The 18,734-nt window shown below is 34.6% G+C and overlaps 1 protein-coding gene across 1 annotated transcript in view; it reads right to left on the bottom strand.

Moving 5' to 3' along the window:
- Positions 1 to 1,058: 1,058 nt before the first annotated feature.
- Positions 1,059 to 18,734, bottom strand: part of LOC129254103 (enoyl-CoA delta isomerase 2-like) — a 31,326-nt gene continuing 13,650 nt past the window's right edge. The window contains exons 7-10 of the mRNA XM_064095020.1: positions 18,203 to 18,323; positions 8,227 to 8,316; positions 4,813 to 4,956; positions 1,059 to 3,844 (exon numbers count right to left, since the gene is read on the bottom strand). Coding sequence (XP_063951090.1) covers positions 3,692 to 3,844; positions 4,813 to 4,956; positions 8,227 to 8,316; positions 18,203 to 18,323 — 508 coding nt within the window. The 3' untranslated portion in view covers positions 1,059 to 3,691. The remainder of the gene's footprint in view (positions 3,845 to 4,812; positions 4,957 to 8,226; positions 8,317 to 18,202; positions 18,324 to 18,734) is intronic.

Below are 18,734 nucleotides of genomic sequence, written 5' to 3'. Positions count from 1 at the left end.
TAAAACATTTTAATTTTGTTTTATCATCCCCGCAAATTCGACCCTTAACACGTAATTTTCCGAGCGAAATAGATACCCTTTTTTCATTATTTTTGTGTTTTTGACACCCTTATCACGTTACGTACGTAACGTGCCCTATCGTGAAAAAGACATCCTTTTTACGTGTTTTTTTGGTCGCGCATGGTATCCACTCGTCAATGTAAGTGGCCCCCCCCCCCGGAGTTTTTCAAGTGATAAACTTAGTTTTTCAATTTTGATTAACTCAGTTTTTCAATTAAAAAAACTAAGTTTTTTCAAAATTGAAAAACTTAGTTTATATCTTGAAAAACTTAGTTTATCAAATAACTGTTTATCAAATGACTCAGTTTATCGCTCTAAAACTGAGTTGTTCACATTTTAAAATGAAAAACTAAGTTTATCACTTGAAAAACCTAGTTTTTCATTGAAAAACTTAGTTTTTCAGTGAACAACTTAGTTTTTCGGGGATAAACTCAGTTTTTCGCCGATAAACTTAGTTTATTTTTCAATTGAAAAACTAAGTTTGTCCAAAAAACCTATTTATCGAATGAAAAACTTAGTTTTTCGCCGATTAACTTACTTTTTCTTGATAAACTTAGTTTATCGGCGAAAAACTTAGTTTTCGATTGAAAAACTAGGTTTATCAAGAAAAACTGAGTTTATCGGCTTTATGGGTCAAATGGCTTGCCATACACGTACGTACAGGTACAGGTACCGTAAAAAAGCGCGCCTGACCTGAGCTAGCTGACTTGATACTAGGGGGGGGGGGGGGGGGATTATGTTGGGCCCCCGGGGTTGGGCCTACATTTGCTGTAGCAAAAAGAAGACACTGAGCACATCGAATACAGCCTATGCAAATAGCAACAACACTAGAAAAATCAAACTAGCATATATAATGCTGAAAATTTCATCAAAATCCCATGTAAAATAAGAAAGTTGACATTTTAAATTTCGCTTATTTGTCACAAGACAGTGATATATGCACAACTCCCTCGCCTCGGTGCCATTGCAAATGAGACACTAGTCGATGATGTCCCTCGATCACTTACTATTTTTGCTTTTATTGCTCGACTTACAATAAAAATATTTCAATTTTTACAAATTTGACAATAAGGACCAATTAACTTGACTGAATCATAAAGTATAACACAATGCTAATTCACCACATGTTCAGGCAGGAATTAATCGTAGTTAATTTCACTTGACAATGAGAATATTTCATACAATAAAATACAAAAGAAATAGTGAGTGGATGACGTAATCAGTCTGCTCATTTGCATACCCACCAGGATGTGCATATAACTATTTTGTGAAATTAAGCAAAACTTTAAAATGTCATAACTTTCTTATTTTACATCCGATTTTGATGAAATTTTCAGTGTATGCTTGTTGGATTTTTCTTTTCTGATCCAAATAAACTTTTTGTGTTGAGGTGGACTTGTCCTTTAATTATACAGTCAGGGTTCCCGCATAAATTCCACGACTAAATTACTGCTATTTCCATGACGTCCCGGGAGTTCCTTCCACCTGTATTAAGTACCATGTATTAATTAACCTTTATCATACAAGAAGTTCTCCTAAATTCCATATGGATAAAGTAAATAAAGTTACAATCAATAGGACACTTATCAGGCCAAATCATCCCTCCCTTCCCTCATCTGTTCTTGGTTCACCTCCCAATGTTTTTTTTTCAGAGGCACAATCTATTACTAGTTATTTTATGATTGTTTTCTCTTGCCAAAATCTGTGCTTTGCTTTCATGATTCATTTATATGTATTTCAATAAGTTCTCATAGATATTTTCTGATTCTCTCTTCCTCTCTCTCTATGTATAATACCCCCGACAAATGAACACCTCAAAAAACGGTAATAACACTATTCCACGATTACAAAGTGGAGTTATAACATAGAAGGATTTGTCATATTAATATTTCTTTATTGGCAGAAAATAATTTTATTTCTACATAAATATTTCAATTCCTGCATAAATGTACTTGAACAAAAATTTCAAAGATAGATGGAATCATTACCCATTTACGGAGAAATCATCCTTTTTACTGTGCTGTTTATACTCATATTTTATATAACGAAATTACTCTAATTTTGTACTTCAGGAATTATTATTATTATACTTTTACGAGGAGGAGGAGGGCAAAACATTATGCTTGCCCAAAATATTTTCATGGGGGGCATCAAATTATTAGGAGCTCAAATGGATTGTCCATTTTTACATAACATGTGTTATACAATAAATTGGTAAAATGATAGGCTTTGAGCCCATGTCAAAGAGGTATTTTATTAATGAATCTAATTAAAAATGATCTAATCTGTTCGGTTTTCATTCCATTCTTTATGCTGAAAATGTACAGCCACCTGCACTGAAAAACATTTGAGTATATTACAAATGTCTCCAAAATACAGAAAGCTCACATTATTTGTTTAGTGAGATGCCAAACTTGAGTACTATTTTATTTACAGACCTTAAAATGCCCCGTGTTCAGGTTCGTATATTAACTAAAATTTCAGCTCTTGCTTTGCAAATGCACTTTTCAGCAAACCATACTGCAACATTTTACATAAGTTGATAAGATTATAGCCTTGAAGTAGATGATGAAACACCGTGATCACCTTTCAAAAGTTAAATTAAAAAAAAAACTTTCTCTTCACTTTTATTACACATTGGTTAATAACAGTTAGCATTTGTTTAAATTAGATCCTTGAAACTTGTATTTTCATACATGTATTCAATACATTTAGGACACATTTATCATAATTAAGTCAAGTTTGACAAAGTATACTATGCAGTAAATGTTATCTTTGATTTTTATATAATTTAGGGACATTTCTGATGTTATAGCTTTTTACTGTTTATGAAGAATGTGTAAACACTTCTTTGTGTGATTTATTGTACCAGCCTCATGCTGACACAGTCAAAATGAAATTGTAGTATATTGGCTCAGTTCTGTTCATTATACAGTTTCCTGCAAAGATAAATAATTTTTCATGTAGAGGCTACTGTGTTTCCTCATGCCCCCCCCCCCTATATCGGAGAGCATGGTTAGCATATAGCTTCATCCCTGGTCATTCATCCATGACATCATCAACAAAATAATAATAATAATTGCTTCTTATTAAGCGCTTTTTCAAAAAGTTACAAAGCGCCATACATGACAAATGACAAAAACAAATACAATCGGTAAAAACTTGAAATAAAACTACACAAAATGAAGTATTACTTGCAATATATATATATATATATATATATAAATCTGAAATTTGAGCATCTTCTTCAACACATCAATAAAAGGACATTGTTTAAATTTATGAGGTAATGTACTAGTATTCCAATATTTGCTTGCAATATGAATTAATAACTTTAACCCTCACACACAACCCAAACAAACTCCTTTAACAGAAATAAACTTCAAATCTGAGAAATATTAATGCCAACAGGAAGGTCTGCAATACATTTACACTTCTGGGCATGAAATTATGTGTATTGAGTGCACAATGGTGGATTGGCACTTGTGCGTAACAATTCTGCAAATTTGATTATCAACATAAAAAGCTCCCAGCACGGCTTCCAGAAACAACTGAAGCTTTCTATGTTGATAGTCAAATTTTCAAACATTTGTGAACATGGAGAGAGGAGTAATCAGGAGTTGGATTATCTTTATAGTTTTGATTTGGAGAAAAAGCTCATTAAGGCCTGGGCACACTCGTCTGACGTCCATCTCTCAATAAGGAGGTCACACTCTGCTCGGTTCACTTTATGGAGGCGCTCTTTCTCCGTTTCCCGGATCAGATTCTTGGCAAGTCTTAAGGCCTGAAATGAAAGGATATACATTGACAGTCAACACTGTGCAATAATATCATCATGATTTTCATCAAACATAATATTTTACTTCACTCTATGCACAAATGGCAGCTTCATAATGGTAAACTTGTCATACAGTCAACACAAATGTCAGTTCATTATGACAAACCACAACAAATTTTGTTGAAAGATCAAAATGGCTTTTCCCAATTACATTGAAAAGCAAGAGTTATCTTAGATTTTGATATGTCAGAGGATTGCTATAGTCTAAATAAGATATTTCTGGATTGCAACGAATAAGCTATCACATGTTTAATCTAAAAAATAAATCAGAAAAAAAAAATTAAAAGTAGCAATCATCTACTGCTGATCAGTTAGCGACACTACCACAAGGCCACTTCTGGTCCATAGCACGTTCATGATGGAATAGGACCAAATACCCTGGCTGCTCAAATTTTGTACTATGAACCCTTAGTCCATCATGGATAATAGAATGGAACGTTGACAGCTTGCTGAAGAAATTCTCATAATATAGAGACATATCCGGCTTGAACTCTGAATTTGATCGCGAATTCAATCTGAAAAAACAAGTCTGTCCTAGAGTATCCTTTTCACAAGTGAGATTTCATGAATAGAGAAAGAAGATGTCTTTCTTTCATTTATGAAATTTACTACGAGCTACAACAGAAATAAGTGTGAACTTCACCGCATCCTGTAATTTGGATATTTTGTTTGTGTGTCTTGAGTGTTATCAAATTACTTTGCCCTGTAACGTTTATGTATTCAATTTTTTTGTCAAAAGATGGTGTGAAATATACATTACCAATCAATCACACATAAGTCATTTAATTACAAAATTATGTATTCTTCTTGCTTGAATCATTTGTTTGTTGTTGCTCCCTAAAGCCTTAATGCATTCCATTTGAAAGAGAATTGCCAACATTTCATGCATTAAGTACCTACAAACGGTAACTTACATTTCTTGGAAGTTGAGCGTATTCCTTGACCTTGCTGTCCACTGTTTCTCTGAACTGAGCAGCGGGAATGACCTCTGTAACCAGACCACGATCAAAAGCTTCCTGCGCGTTCAACTTCTTACCAAACAGCAAGAACTCATTGGCCTGCGAGAAGACAGGACAGAAATTCAAAATGGAGATGTTTGTTTTGTCGCAGCAGCTTTCTAATCAAACCATACTGCAACATTAACTTTTAAGGGCGCCAAGATCTCGAAGTAGAGATTGACATGCATGATGTTGAACTACATGTTAATGTATCATTCCAACATCATAATCGTACAAAGCAATTGAAGGATGCTCATTTGATTATATTATATGATGAATTCTTGATTGATAGTGTGAATAAGATCACCTTTGACCAAAATCTCTCTGCATTACTATTATTTTCTTAATAGCAGCCCTCCAAACATCTTTTTTTATTGATTTAACTTTTTTTATTATATATTCAAAATAGATCTAAATCCTTAAATTTCTGACATAAAATATGCTAGTTAAATGATGTAAAATTTTAAAAACAATCAGAAAAATGAGAACACTATAAACAGCGAGCACACGACAGCACATTTGTTAATTATAGCTTTTAAAAAAAATTAAGCTGATAGAATCCCTTTTTTATTTTGACAATAACTAAGTAATCATTCCATTTTCAACCAGTATCACTTTGAGACTTATGTATAATGATCCATATAAGCACTTGATAGTCTTTTTTTTTAATTATGTCACTAATAATTTTGTGATAGTCAACCAGAATCAGTCCTCAAAATATTTACATTGGACTGTGTTTTGATAAACTTTACACCGTAACATGAAGAAGGGGTTTAGAGAGTGCTTTAAAAACCTCACTTATCAGTTTCCAGTTTCAGTTAATTTTATTACAAAACCATAAAATGTTCAAAAGTATTACATTTAACAAATACTATCTTAAATTCATGACATAATGTAAGAAAAGGAGACTCCTAGATAATAAGATAAGTCAATCCCATCCCAAAGTTCACAAGGACCAAAAAAAAAGGGACAAGGCAAACGCCAAGCGTTGTCTCGCCTGCATATTGCAGTCATGAAGAGACTGCATGTCAAAACTACATGTATGCTATATGACTTAGATGGACCTCTGTTACGAGTTTGGCGATCCCACCTCGAAGCTATAGAAAGTTATTGTGTGTACAACACAGCACAGTGCCAGTCATGGACAGTTCATTGACCTTTGACCTTAATCAAATTCAACTCACATTCGAACTTGACCTGCACCTTCAAGAGATGGACCTCTTGTATGAATTTGGCAATCCTACCTCGAAGATATAAAAAGTTATTATGTGTACAATACAGCACAGTGCCAGTCATGGAAAGTTCATTGACCTTTGACCTTAATCAAATTCAACTCACATTTGAACTTGACCTGCAACTTCAAAAGATGGACCTCTTGTATGAATTTGGCAATCCTAACTCGAAGATATAGAAAGTTATTGTGTGTACAGCACAGCACAGTGCCAGTCATGGAAAGATCATTGACCTTTGACCTTATTCAAATTCGGCTCACATTTGAACTTGACCTGCACCTTCAAGAGATGGACCTCTGTTATGAATTTGGCGATCTCACCTCGAAGCTATAGAAAGTTATTGTGTGTACAACACAGCACAGTGCCAGTCATGGAAAGTTCATTGACCTTTGACCTTATTCAAATTCGACTCATATTCGAACTTGACCTGTACCTTGAAGAGATGAACGTCTGTTATGAATTTGGCAATCTCACCTCGAAGATATAGAAAGTTATTGTGTGTACAACACAGCACAGTGCCAGTCATGGAAAGTTCAGTGACCTTTGACCTTATTCAAATTCGACTCATATTCGAACTTGACCTGTGCCTTCAGGAGATGGACCTCTGGTATGAATTTGGTGATCCCACCTCGAAGATATAGAAAGTTATTATGTGTACAACACAGCACAGTGCCAGTCATGGAAAGTTCAGTGACCTTTGACCTTATTCAAATTCGACTCATATTCGAACTTGACCTGTGCCTTCAGGAGATGGACCTCTGGTATGAATTTGGTGATCCCACCTCGAAACTATAGAAAGTTATTGGGTGTACAACACAATTGTTGACGACGACGCCGACACCGGAAATAGTGATACCTATGTCTCGCTCCGCTACGCAGGCGAGACAAAAAATGAATGATCTAAACAATATATGACATTCATATAAGACTTAGAGCACATAGTGCATTAATATAGCACTCTTGAGTGTTCTTAAAAGTAGTTTCAACTTTGAAGAATAGTAGATAAGCAACATATTACCAATTTCAACAATTATCTAAGACTGTTCACTGCTCATATTTGAGACAAAGTATTTGACTTTTTTATAAACTAAAATGTAAATAATGCACTTTTAGATGTCAGAGACTGAGCCTTCATAATAACAGTAGACAAGAGGCTAATATACAAATATACCAAGCTTTGAGTAAGTATAGCGGGAATTATTCATCCAAGGTTGGACTGGCATTACTATTTTTCCCGAGGGGCGAAGCCCCGAGGGAAAAAATAGTGATTATGCCAGTACAACCGAGGATGAATAATTTCCTCTATACTTTCGAAATAAAGGCCTGGTATATTTGTTTTATATCCTACTTTAATAAGTTATAGAAATAGATCTTGATAATCTAGTTCTTTTACTCTTAGTTCATCCTTTTTTTAATCTGAATTAAACCAGCTGCGCTGACTGACCTACTTTTCCTGAAGCGCTTAGCTACGCGCTCAGTGCGCGGAACGCGTATTAGTGCTTGCGCCATGATCTGTGACATCAATGATGGAATAGTCGACTATTCCATCATTGACGTCACAGAATAGCACATTTTCTTCGGTGGGCGTTTCATTTTCGACATCATCGCAAAATAGTGAGAATATGTTTGATCACATGATGCTATTTAAACCAATCAGCATACAGGATTTAATTTATGTAGGATATAATAAGTATTGTTGGTGTGGTGATTAGGGACTATGTCATAGTCACTTTAAGTACATGAGCAATTAAGAGTAGATTAAAGTATATGGTTAACACTATTAGATGAAAGAAAGCTCATTTAAACATCTGAAAATGGTAAAACATATGAATTGCAGTTTAAATAACAATCTGAAAGTCCCATTTTTAAATCATAGCTTTGATTTTCCTCTCCTTGTTCATTACCAAGAGAGAATAATTCTAAAAAATATGTCTTTATAACCTTTCCATCCATTCATTAGTGTTTATTGGTTTCTGTTTTTTGTTTTTTTAAATTGAATATAAAGCTATGTATATTGATATCCAATTAAAAATGTTCCCTTATGTCTTCACAAAAGGCATTGAAAAGCCTTTTACATACAGCATTTCAGGAAGCTTACCTTAGCTGATCCCATCATCTGAGGGAATGTGTATGATGAACAACCCTCTGGACTCTGACCAAGTGTTGCAAAAGGTGTATGGAACGTTGCCTGTTTTTAAGGAAATTACAAACAAACATAATTTAGTTGATATATCAATTTCTATAAAGCGATCAACTGTGCATTTCATAGTGAAAGAATTTGATGGAATTTGAATTTAAATATGAAAGATAATCATACTAGAGCAAAATCCATCCCTCACTGAGATCTTGACCGTCGACTGCACGCTCATGATAAAAATTAGCATGAACATCACCTTTTACGTTAACTATACAATTAATTTTCCACAAATATAAGTTGTGATTATGAATAAATTATGCTGATTTATGCATGAAACCATAAGCTCTAATTTATTCAATTGGTCCATAAACTACTGATTTTTTTATCTACATTATGCTCACTCTAAACCTGTAATATGTACTCTCATAAAAGAACACCTGGGGCCCATCTTGCAAAGAGTTGCGATTGATCCGATCAATCGTATCTCTATAGAAATCCATCAGTGTCATCATTTTTTCTACAGGAAATTTTCAAAACGTCCTTTGTAAACAATAAAGAACATACCAAATTGTTAAAAAATCAATGAATTTATGAAAATACATATCTGGAAAATATTATGAACAAACATACATTTTATATGTTAACTTTGCTGGCTTTTAGTTACGATTGATTGGATCAAGACCCCAATAGCAGAATCATGTTAATGAATTGATCTTATACAGGGGCGGATCCAGGATTTTCCAAAGGAGGGGGGGCATATTTTCCCCAAAAAAAATTGAAAAGCATAAAAAAAAGTTTTAACCAAAAATTAAGGGTATTTCGTCAACGAAAAAAAATGACAAGCAAAAGGTTCACTTTCAAGGGGGGGGGGGGGATTCTGTTTTAACGCCATTTTTACATTACAAATTTTAATTGTGCCTCTCAAAACGGGAGGGGGGGGGGGGCACGGGCCGGCTTTGTGCCTCCCCCCCTGGATCCACCAGTGATCTTAATTACAAATCGTATTCACATAGAGTTATTGTAAGTCAGCCATGCAATAATGACTCTTGGGCGAGAGATGGTTGTAGCCAGTAATTATCAATTAATTGATTAATATTTAAAGGGATGCTCTGGGCTGAGAATATTTATATCCAAATAAATAAAGAAAAATTCACAGAGCAAAAATGCTGAAAATTTCATCAAAATCGAATAACAAATAAAGAAGTTATTGAATTTTAAAGTTTAGCAATATTTTGTGAAAACAGTTATATGCATGTTGTCATGAATATTCATTAGATGGGCTTATGATTTCACATCCCCACATTCCTTTTTCTTATGTTATTACATGAAATCATAATTGAATAAACCTAATTTCATATAATGAAATACGAAAGAACAAGTGGGGATATGACATCATCAGCCCACCTAATAAATATTCATGAGACATGCCTAGAACTGTTTCACCGGAATAATGCAAATCTAAACTTCAATAACTGTGTTATTTGTTATCCAATTTTGATCAAATTTTCATCATTTTGCGCTGTGAAATTTACTATATTTATTGAAAACTAAATATCCTTTTAATGCTTTTCGATATAAGGTATCAAATAAAATTTAAATTGAAACAACACAGACAAGTTTGGAGAGTGTGTAGCAATAAATTTGGTTTCATATGACAGAGGAGTTGGATTCAACGATGATTAAGAAATAGTCTAGTCATCACAATGACATTTCTTTTAATTAAGTGTCGAAATTCTGTTTTTTTTTCTAGGACACACTGTATGCCAATTGTCAGCCCTTGAGATAAAAATTCTTAAAATGAAATATGCCCTTCAAATTCTGAACAATGAAGCTTTACATTCATGCTCTAAATATGCATCTGTGCTTATCAATTAAATTAATTCATCAATAATGATTTGTGTGGAGATACTTTTAATTGAAATGCACAAAAGGAGAGAATAATAATACAACCATACATTATTAACAAGATGAAATAATAACAAGTGGAATGCCTCTGGCCGTCTCACCTGCATCACGCGATTCAATATAGCAGCAGTGCTGATTTTGAAAACTACTATAACTCGCACAAGATGTTCAGTGATACTTGGTTACTCTTATTTCCACGTTTTATGAACTAGACCAATACACTTATAGAGATATGATGGCAATTCAACAAATACCCCCAACGTGGCCAAAGTTCTTTGACCTTACATGACCTTTGACCTTGATCATGTGACCTGAAACTCGCACAGGATGTTCAGTGATACTTGATTACTATTATGTCCATGTTTTATGAACTAGACCAACACACTTTCAAATTTATGGCTGTAATTCAACAAATACCCCAATTTGGCCAAAGTTCATTGACCCTAAATGACCTTTGACCTTGATCATGTGACCTGAAACTTGCACAGGATGTTCAGTAATACTTGATTACTATTATGTCCAAGTTTCATGAATCAGATCCATAAACTTTCAAAGTTATGATGGTAATTCAACAGATACCCCCAATTCGGCCAAAGTTCATTGACCCTAAATGACCTTTGACCTTGGTCATGTGATGTGAAACTCATGCAGGATGTTCAGTGATACTTGATTAACCTTATGTATAAGTTTCATGAACTAGGTCCATATATTTTCTAAGTTATGATGACATTTCAAAAACTTAACCGTAGGTTAAGATTTTGATGTTGATTCCCCCAACATGGTCTAAGTTCATTGACCCTAAATGACCTTTGACCTTGGTCATGTGACATGAAACTCAGGCAGGATGTTTAGTAATACTTGATTAACCTTATGGCCAAGTTTCATGAACTAGGTCCATATACTTTCTAAGTTATGCTGTCATTTCAAAAACTTAACCTCAGGTTAAGATTTGGTGTTGACGCCGCCGCCGCCGTCGGAAAAGCGGCGCCTATAGTCTCACTCTGCTATGCAGGTGAGACAAAAACGAGTGAAGGTAAAGTGGAAAGAGATGACACATCAGTTAATTAGTACTTGCACTTAAGAAATTAAGGGACAATTTCATAAGTAGCTATTCCAGGGTACAGTTGCACTAATGAAACCAATCCCAGACCGATCAAATACATTACATTATTTTCAGGTGGTATACCATCCGTTGGTCTGGAGAGTGTTTCACAAAGATTTAAGGATGACTTAGAGTCGCACTTAAATGACAAGTTGCGTGCAGTATAAAAGGCATAACCGCATCGGTCAGATCATGCCAGGAGGACGCACGTTACTGCGTATTGATTGATAAGATTGCGCGTTGCATATCATATACGCGTCAGCATTTAAGTCATACTTAGTCAGATTTAAGTCATACTTAGCCAAATTTAAGTCATACTTAAATCTTTGTGAAACACCTCCCTGGAGTCGGTTTACTGGGTGTGAATGTACACTCTTAAAAAGGAGTGGCCAAAGTAACCAATCTGTTGATGAATATGTGGCCGACCAATAAGAGGAGTCAGCTTGCCAAAACACCAGTGGTAACCAGCTCACTAATTGGCTTGGATTCCTGCATTGTTTATACTGCAGTCATGACAACAAGGTTTTTGTCTAAATCAAAGTTTAGAAATTCAGCTCCAACTCGGCTTCTCTAATAACAAAGTCACACCGAAGAAACTGACTCCAAACTGAACGACCATATGACATACAGTTTATGTCATTGGGAATAACAGAGTATATTTGGTCGGTCTGAAGTTGGTCTCCCTTGTTCGACTGGAGCAAAAGCCAGACATCACATTCAGGAGAAACTCTGATGAGGAGTAGATCGACAGCAGAACTTTGGCACCGCTTTCTTAGATAACAACTTTTTTCAAGTTTTCTATGAATTAGTCTGTTAGTCATTGTCATTGTTTTACGAAGCGTCTTACACTCAGACACTTTGGAGATCCAAACACAACACCTTCATGGACTATTTTTTTTTATCAATCGATTAATTTGACTGATTTTTGCTAACTTTGGCCAAGAAGACAATTTGATGTTACTGAAAGAGAGGTTCACCAACCTAATTTTGCTAGAGGTTTCGAAAGAGAATTTCAGTGGATAAAACTGCATGAAGATATAACTGGAAAGTAAACGTATAAAATTCACAATGGCATTTAGGGAAATGGAAGAATGCTTAGCTGCTTTGTTCATTATCAAAGGAATGGAACTCGTGATTGCCTGCTTCCTGATAACGTCAACATTACTTCTTATTCTCACTCATCCTCGATTTCGTAAACAACATCATATATTTCCCTTTAACCTCGCTCTTGCTGATTTGATGGGCGTGATCGTATACACAGTTTTCGAGATCAAGAGGTATAATAATCAGGTATGTTTTGAAAATCTGATAAACTTGAGACGTCTTTTTAGTTGCTTACTCGCAATCCATGACATTTGCTCCTGCGCATTAAACCAGAGATAAAGCTGAACTTCAAAACTTTCCCTAATCTTAATCATAATCCTCATATCATTGTGCTCACTTTATATCTTCAGAGAAATTTAGAGGGAGAGCAATTGTCGCAGGAGCAAATGTCTTGTTATCGTTTACTAATTACATTTCTAAAAGGATTAGCATGAACTATATTGCTTTTATCTTTTCTATAACAATATCTATGTACCTTCTGCAAAAAATGAATTCATATTTTGCTGCATTCAACCCAGGTTAAAAAATGGGGACCTAGTACGAATGTATTCTATCGCTTTCTGTTGCTAATTTGCTTGTAATTGACTTCATTGTTATGTGTGTTTGTTTATATTTTGTTCATGTGAAATGGAAATTGATAAAATGTTAATCTAAATATCATATTTTCTACTATTGCTAAAGATGTCATTTGATGAAATAAAATTTGGTTTTACTACTACTTTTTCTACTACTTCTCCTTCATCTTTAATACTTTTTTCTTTACTTCTTTGTCTTCTCCTTCATATTCATCTTCTTTATATCCTTCCTTTCCTTCTTTTTCTTTACCCCCCACCTCCTCCTCTTTTTTCTTCTTCACTTTTCCTTATCCTTCTCTGTCTCTTCCTTTACTATCTTTTCTTTTTCTTTTCAAAGGACCTAATTTACGCCATTCAATTGAAAATACTGGCTGGCACCCTCTACATGTCCTTTATCGTGTCCACCATGAGCATATTACTGGTTGCAATCTATCAATTCATCACGATCCCCATCGACCCGTTTGAGGTGAAAAACATCATTACGACTCCTCGGTGTATCATCGTCTGCGTCATAACTTGGGTCATTGCTGGAGGGTTGATGATGTTTACGGACAAGTTTACTGGATACTACCCTATCATCAACTCGGGCTTTATTGTTATCTCCCTCTTGGCAACGTGCATCTGCTATATCTTCATCTATCGCTCCGTTGCTAATGTCGAATCGAATGGTAACAACCTACTGGAAGAGAGGAAGAAAGAGAACCAACGTGTCCTGCGGACATTCTGTATCATCCTGGGGACGACTATCTTTGTCATGCTTTACCCCGTTGCTTTTGCGACTTTCAACTTCGTGGAGACCTCCGGCTTCAAAATAAGCGTCTGCTTTGTGTATTTACAAGAGATGCTGGTGATTACGAATTTCATAGCTAATAGCCTCATTTACTGGTGGAGGCTCAAGGATTTTAGATCTGTTGTAAGTACTTGTGCAAAGGGTTGCAAGACCAGGAGAACACATGTAGTAGAGATCTGATCAGTGATAACACATTCAGTCATACCAACAAAACTGACTCCAAACTGACCAACAATATGCGTGCCATTGGAAATAAAGTAATACCTTTCCATTGGTCTGGGGACAGTTTTGTGGTGTGACTGAGACCGTGACGATCATACAGGGGCCCGTTTCATAAAGCTGTTCGTAAGTTAAGAGCGACTTTAAGAATGACTGGTGATCCTTTCTTACGCGATAAACCATCGTCTATGGCATGTATGGTGTATACCATTTACCAAAAGAAAGGATCACCAGTCGTTCTTAAAGTCGCTCTTATCTTACGAGCAGCTTTATGAAACACCCACCAGGTTTCCCATCTAAACCAATCAGTTCATTGCATAGCCTTTGGACAAGGTTTTGTGTCTGTTAAAACATTCATATTTTTAAAAAAATAAAAAGGAGAAAAAAATGGGGAAAAAAAATGAATGAGAAAGAAAGAAAAAAAATAAAGAAGCTATTGGATTGTTTTTAAAAGCTGTGGCAAAAAAAACAATTTCTGACTTGTTGCCCCCAAAACCAAGGAAAGAACAAGAAGGTAAATGCGACTTCAGTCTCTCAATCAAACGTTTGTTCAGGTCTTGCCAACTAAATTTGTTGACTAAGTCTCGGCCCCTACTCAGGGTTGTAATAAAAAACGTTTTTTATTAAAAAAAACAAATAAAACGTTTTAAATCGTTTTAAAACGTTTTTTTTTCCAACGAACGATGTAATTTTCCTGTAAATCAATTAAATTATACACTTAATATAGTATGATTTAAGCTCTTGATGTTTTAAATACATTTTTTGGAGTAAGTAAGAGATGACTGCAATTTTTGTTCCTGAATTTTCAACAGAAGGGTTCATATTTTTCCCAAAATTACTAAATCAAGGAAATTGAATGCCGAAAAAGTAAGTTGACATTTTATAAGTTTATTCCTCATACATGTAGTCTCAGGGTTTTTTTAAGTCTTGTCAATCTAGGGGGTGTGAAGACGTTGCACTATGTAAGAAAACAACATAATCTAGGACTATAGGCTTTCAAAGCTTAATTTCATTTACTCAATATGCTTTATTTCATTTGAATCAATTATACCAATTTTAAGTAATAATAATAATAGTCTGCTTTTATATAGCGCTTAATACATCGGAACGACGTGTCTAAGCGCTTTACAGATATATTATTAACCCAGTCATCGGATTCAATCAGTCATTCCCGCCCACAATGTATGCACATCCTCCACTCCCTGGGTAGTATTCCAGTCAGTCGCTAGTGAGGCGCACACAGTTCTGGTCTTCTGGACAAGCTACAATGACTTTTACATCGTACCGGGTACCAACAAGTGCTTGAAATACAAGTTAGGGTTTAAATCTATAAATATTAGGCCCTTGAACTGCTTATTTCTTGAGGAATTCTGATCAAATTTTTTTTTTTTTAATATTTCTTATGTACAGTTTTGTGGTTACTTTTGGGGTTTTCTTATCATTTTTTAATGGAAATTATTGGCAATAATTTTCCAATCATTAACAAAAAGTACAAATATTGATACAGATAAAAATGTTGGCAAAAAATTTGCATTGGCTTTATACGATATTGAGCAATTCTGGTCTGACATGCACTTGTGTAATATCATGGAGCTATCAATGTGTTGATAGCTCCATGGTAATATCATAACCGCATATCCATGCATGTATCCAAAAAATAGGCTTGAGCAATATGGCGTGGCCCTGCTGTGCTTATGGATTAATCATAGAAATTTTTAAGGGGGCCACTACAATCCCTTGGGATTGTTAGAGTTAAAGGTCAAATCCACCCCAGAAAAATGTTGATTTGAATCAGTAGAGAAAATTCAAACAAGCATAATACTGAAAATTTCATCGAAATCGGATGTAAAATAAGAAAGTTATGACATTTTAAAGTTTCGCTTATTTTTCACAAAGCATTTACAACTACTCAGTGATGTGCAAATGAGAGTTGATGATGTCCCTCACTCACTATTTCTTTTGTTTTTTTTAATTGTTTGAACAATACAATATTTCAATTTATACAGATTTGATAATAATGACCAACTCAGGGGTGTGAGAGTTCAGATTTTTATCTGATTTCAGATTTTTTTGTTTTGATTTTCAGCTGAATTTCAGCTTATATTTGGCTTTCCTCTGTACAAAAAGTATGGGAGCTCTTTCTATTTCAGACTTTTTCAATACTCTTCAGCTTTTTTCAGATCTTTTTATTTGTGACCACTTACACCCCTGCCAACTTGACTGAACCAAAAAATGTTAAAACAATGGTAGTTCCACTCATGTTCAGGGAGGAAATAAAACTATATTTCACATGACAATGAGAAAATAACGACATAAAAAATAAGTAGTGAGTGATGTCATCAGTCCCCTCATATGCATACAAACCAGGATGCGCATATAATTGTTTTGCAAAATTAAGTGAAACTTTAAAATGTCATCACTTTATTATTTTACATCCGATTTTGATGAAATTTTCAGCATAATACCTTTTTCTTCTTTAAGGTTTGCTAGGTGATTATCTTATTCTGAATTAAACTACTTTTATCTTTACGAAGCGCAAAGTTTCACCTCCATGTACTTTCGTGTGTACCTCAAGGTTACAATGTCAGTTATACTGTCTATTTGCAATATTATTGTGCTTGTGCAACACTTCCATTTCATTCAAGTACTACTATTACATATTTGAGCTTATTTGTTTCTTTCCCTGTCTAAAAGTGAGCACAACATTCAAATGTTTGTTAAAATGAGAATATATAGATTGATGTCCATAATTGAACAGGAGGAAAGGAACATGACAAAGCAATGGAAAAAGGGAGAATAAGGGGGGAAAGAGAGAGGAGAAAAAGAGTGGTGTTGAGAAAGATTTAGTTAGAAGAAAAAAATATACCACTTAAGAAATTATAAGTATAAAAAACATATTCATGTAAAATCACATCCATGCATATTTATAACACACAAGTCTATGAGGTGTTTTAAAACACGTTTTTTTTGTAAAAAAAAACGGGTGTTTTAAAACGCGTTTTAAAACATGTTTTAAAACACACCGTTTAAAACGTGCCAACCCTGCCCCTACTTGACGAGGTATATAGCCAAGACACAGGGCCTTTTCAAAACCCTATTCATTGCATTAAATGGTCATCACTAATTCAGTCGGGGGGGATGGGGGGGGGGGGGCAACCATGTAAAATATTCTATACAGGCGAGGGAGCGATGCAAATTAGCTAGCTGATTTTTCCTTTTTCTTTAATTTAAAATTGACAGACATGGTACATAATTTGGGTTAATTTCTTTGGAAAAAATATAAACATATAGCAATATATTTTGGGGAGGGGAGGGGGAGTAAGCTCCCTACCCACAATGTAAATGGGCATGCTACCTTATTCCACTGGTTGGTTTAGACAGGGATCATCTAGTATTGTGTAGACTATATGATGGCCATTCCAATTTTTCCAGAATCTCAAATAAAAAAATGTATGTTATATGGAGTTATGAAAGTTGTTTGTTTATTCTAATCTGCAAACACCAGTTTGATCTTGCCTATTTATCACACCTGCCTTTAACAGTGTACTGGGCCGAACAAGTTAGAATCTACATTTAGCCTTCCTCTTGTAATTGTTCTCTTTGAATTAGCCCTACACAAAATCCAACAACAAGAACCCCGAAATGACAGGCCTGGTCTATGACAGTATACAGCGTTTCCATTAAATTAAATTAATGCATACTATTCTTGCAAGTATTAATTTAAAGTAATAATAGCCACCCCAAAAAAGTTTTGTTATTTGAATATTTGTTTTATTTATCATATCCCTTTCCTGCTAAGTCACGTTAATGAGTGTTGTTTTCGATCTTGAATTTCCCCATTTAGGGCAAAGAGAATATTTATGTACTTATTATATACATTGTATGCATATTTATATGATTATAATGTGATGTTTTTGGTTTTAAATAAATAAACTTGAAATAAAACTTGAAATAACCTACACTATATTAAATTAGACTTGGATACTATACATAATTATAAATTTTAAAAATGCATTCTGATTTGATTGTACTTTATTTTTTCGCACACAATTATTACATTTTCGTGGATTTCACACCTAAGGCTTGTCATTTAAAGAAAATAATTGGATATTTATTATTACAATTATTTGCATTATCCTTGTTGCAATTATTAATTATCACTATATGAAAAGGAACATATAGCAATCCTTTTATTGAACAATTAAAATATGATATAGTTCATGATATAAGATTGCGACTCACCGTATCTGAAGCATAGACAACATCCATTAGCCCCAGCGTAGTGACTGCGATACCAACTGCTGGACCATTAACAGCACAAATCAAAGGCTTGGGGAAATCTATCATTGAATTAACATATCTCCTGGAATGATAAGCAATAGACAGTATATTTATGAATCATAGATTATCTAAAACAATGACACTGACTTCAAAGACATATCATTTTCCGAATTTTCTGAACTAATGTTGCTATCCGATCCGGAATCAGGATGAAATCCTGGCAGCTTTGTGTCCCCAAAACATCCCGGGTTCAATGAATTTTGACCACATTTGGGCAAGAAAAGAAGAAAAAAAGATCTTTTTCCTCTTTTATTCATTATGTTTCTGTCAAATTCTTATTGCACTTTAGGAGAAGGGATGGGTATAATCATTGCTTTGCAAGTATCTTATTCCTATAGTACTGAAACCCTCACACCAATTGCAACTTGACTCAACCTCTTCCTCAACGCTGTACACATACAAAAAGAGTAGATCGATACTAGACTGAATACTA

The sequence above is a fragment of the Lytechinus pictus genome, chromosome 2 (genome assembly GCF_037042905.1).
Source record: "Lytechinus pictus isolate F3 Inbred chromosome 2, Lp3.0, whole genome shotgun sequence".
Taxonomy (NCBI): domain Eukaryota; kingdom Metazoa; phylum Echinodermata; class Echinoidea; order Temnopleuroida; family Toxopneustidae; genus Lytechinus; species Lytechinus pictus.
Note: the sequence above shows the minus strand (reverse complement) of the source record. Positions and strands in the feature narration are given on the sequence as shown.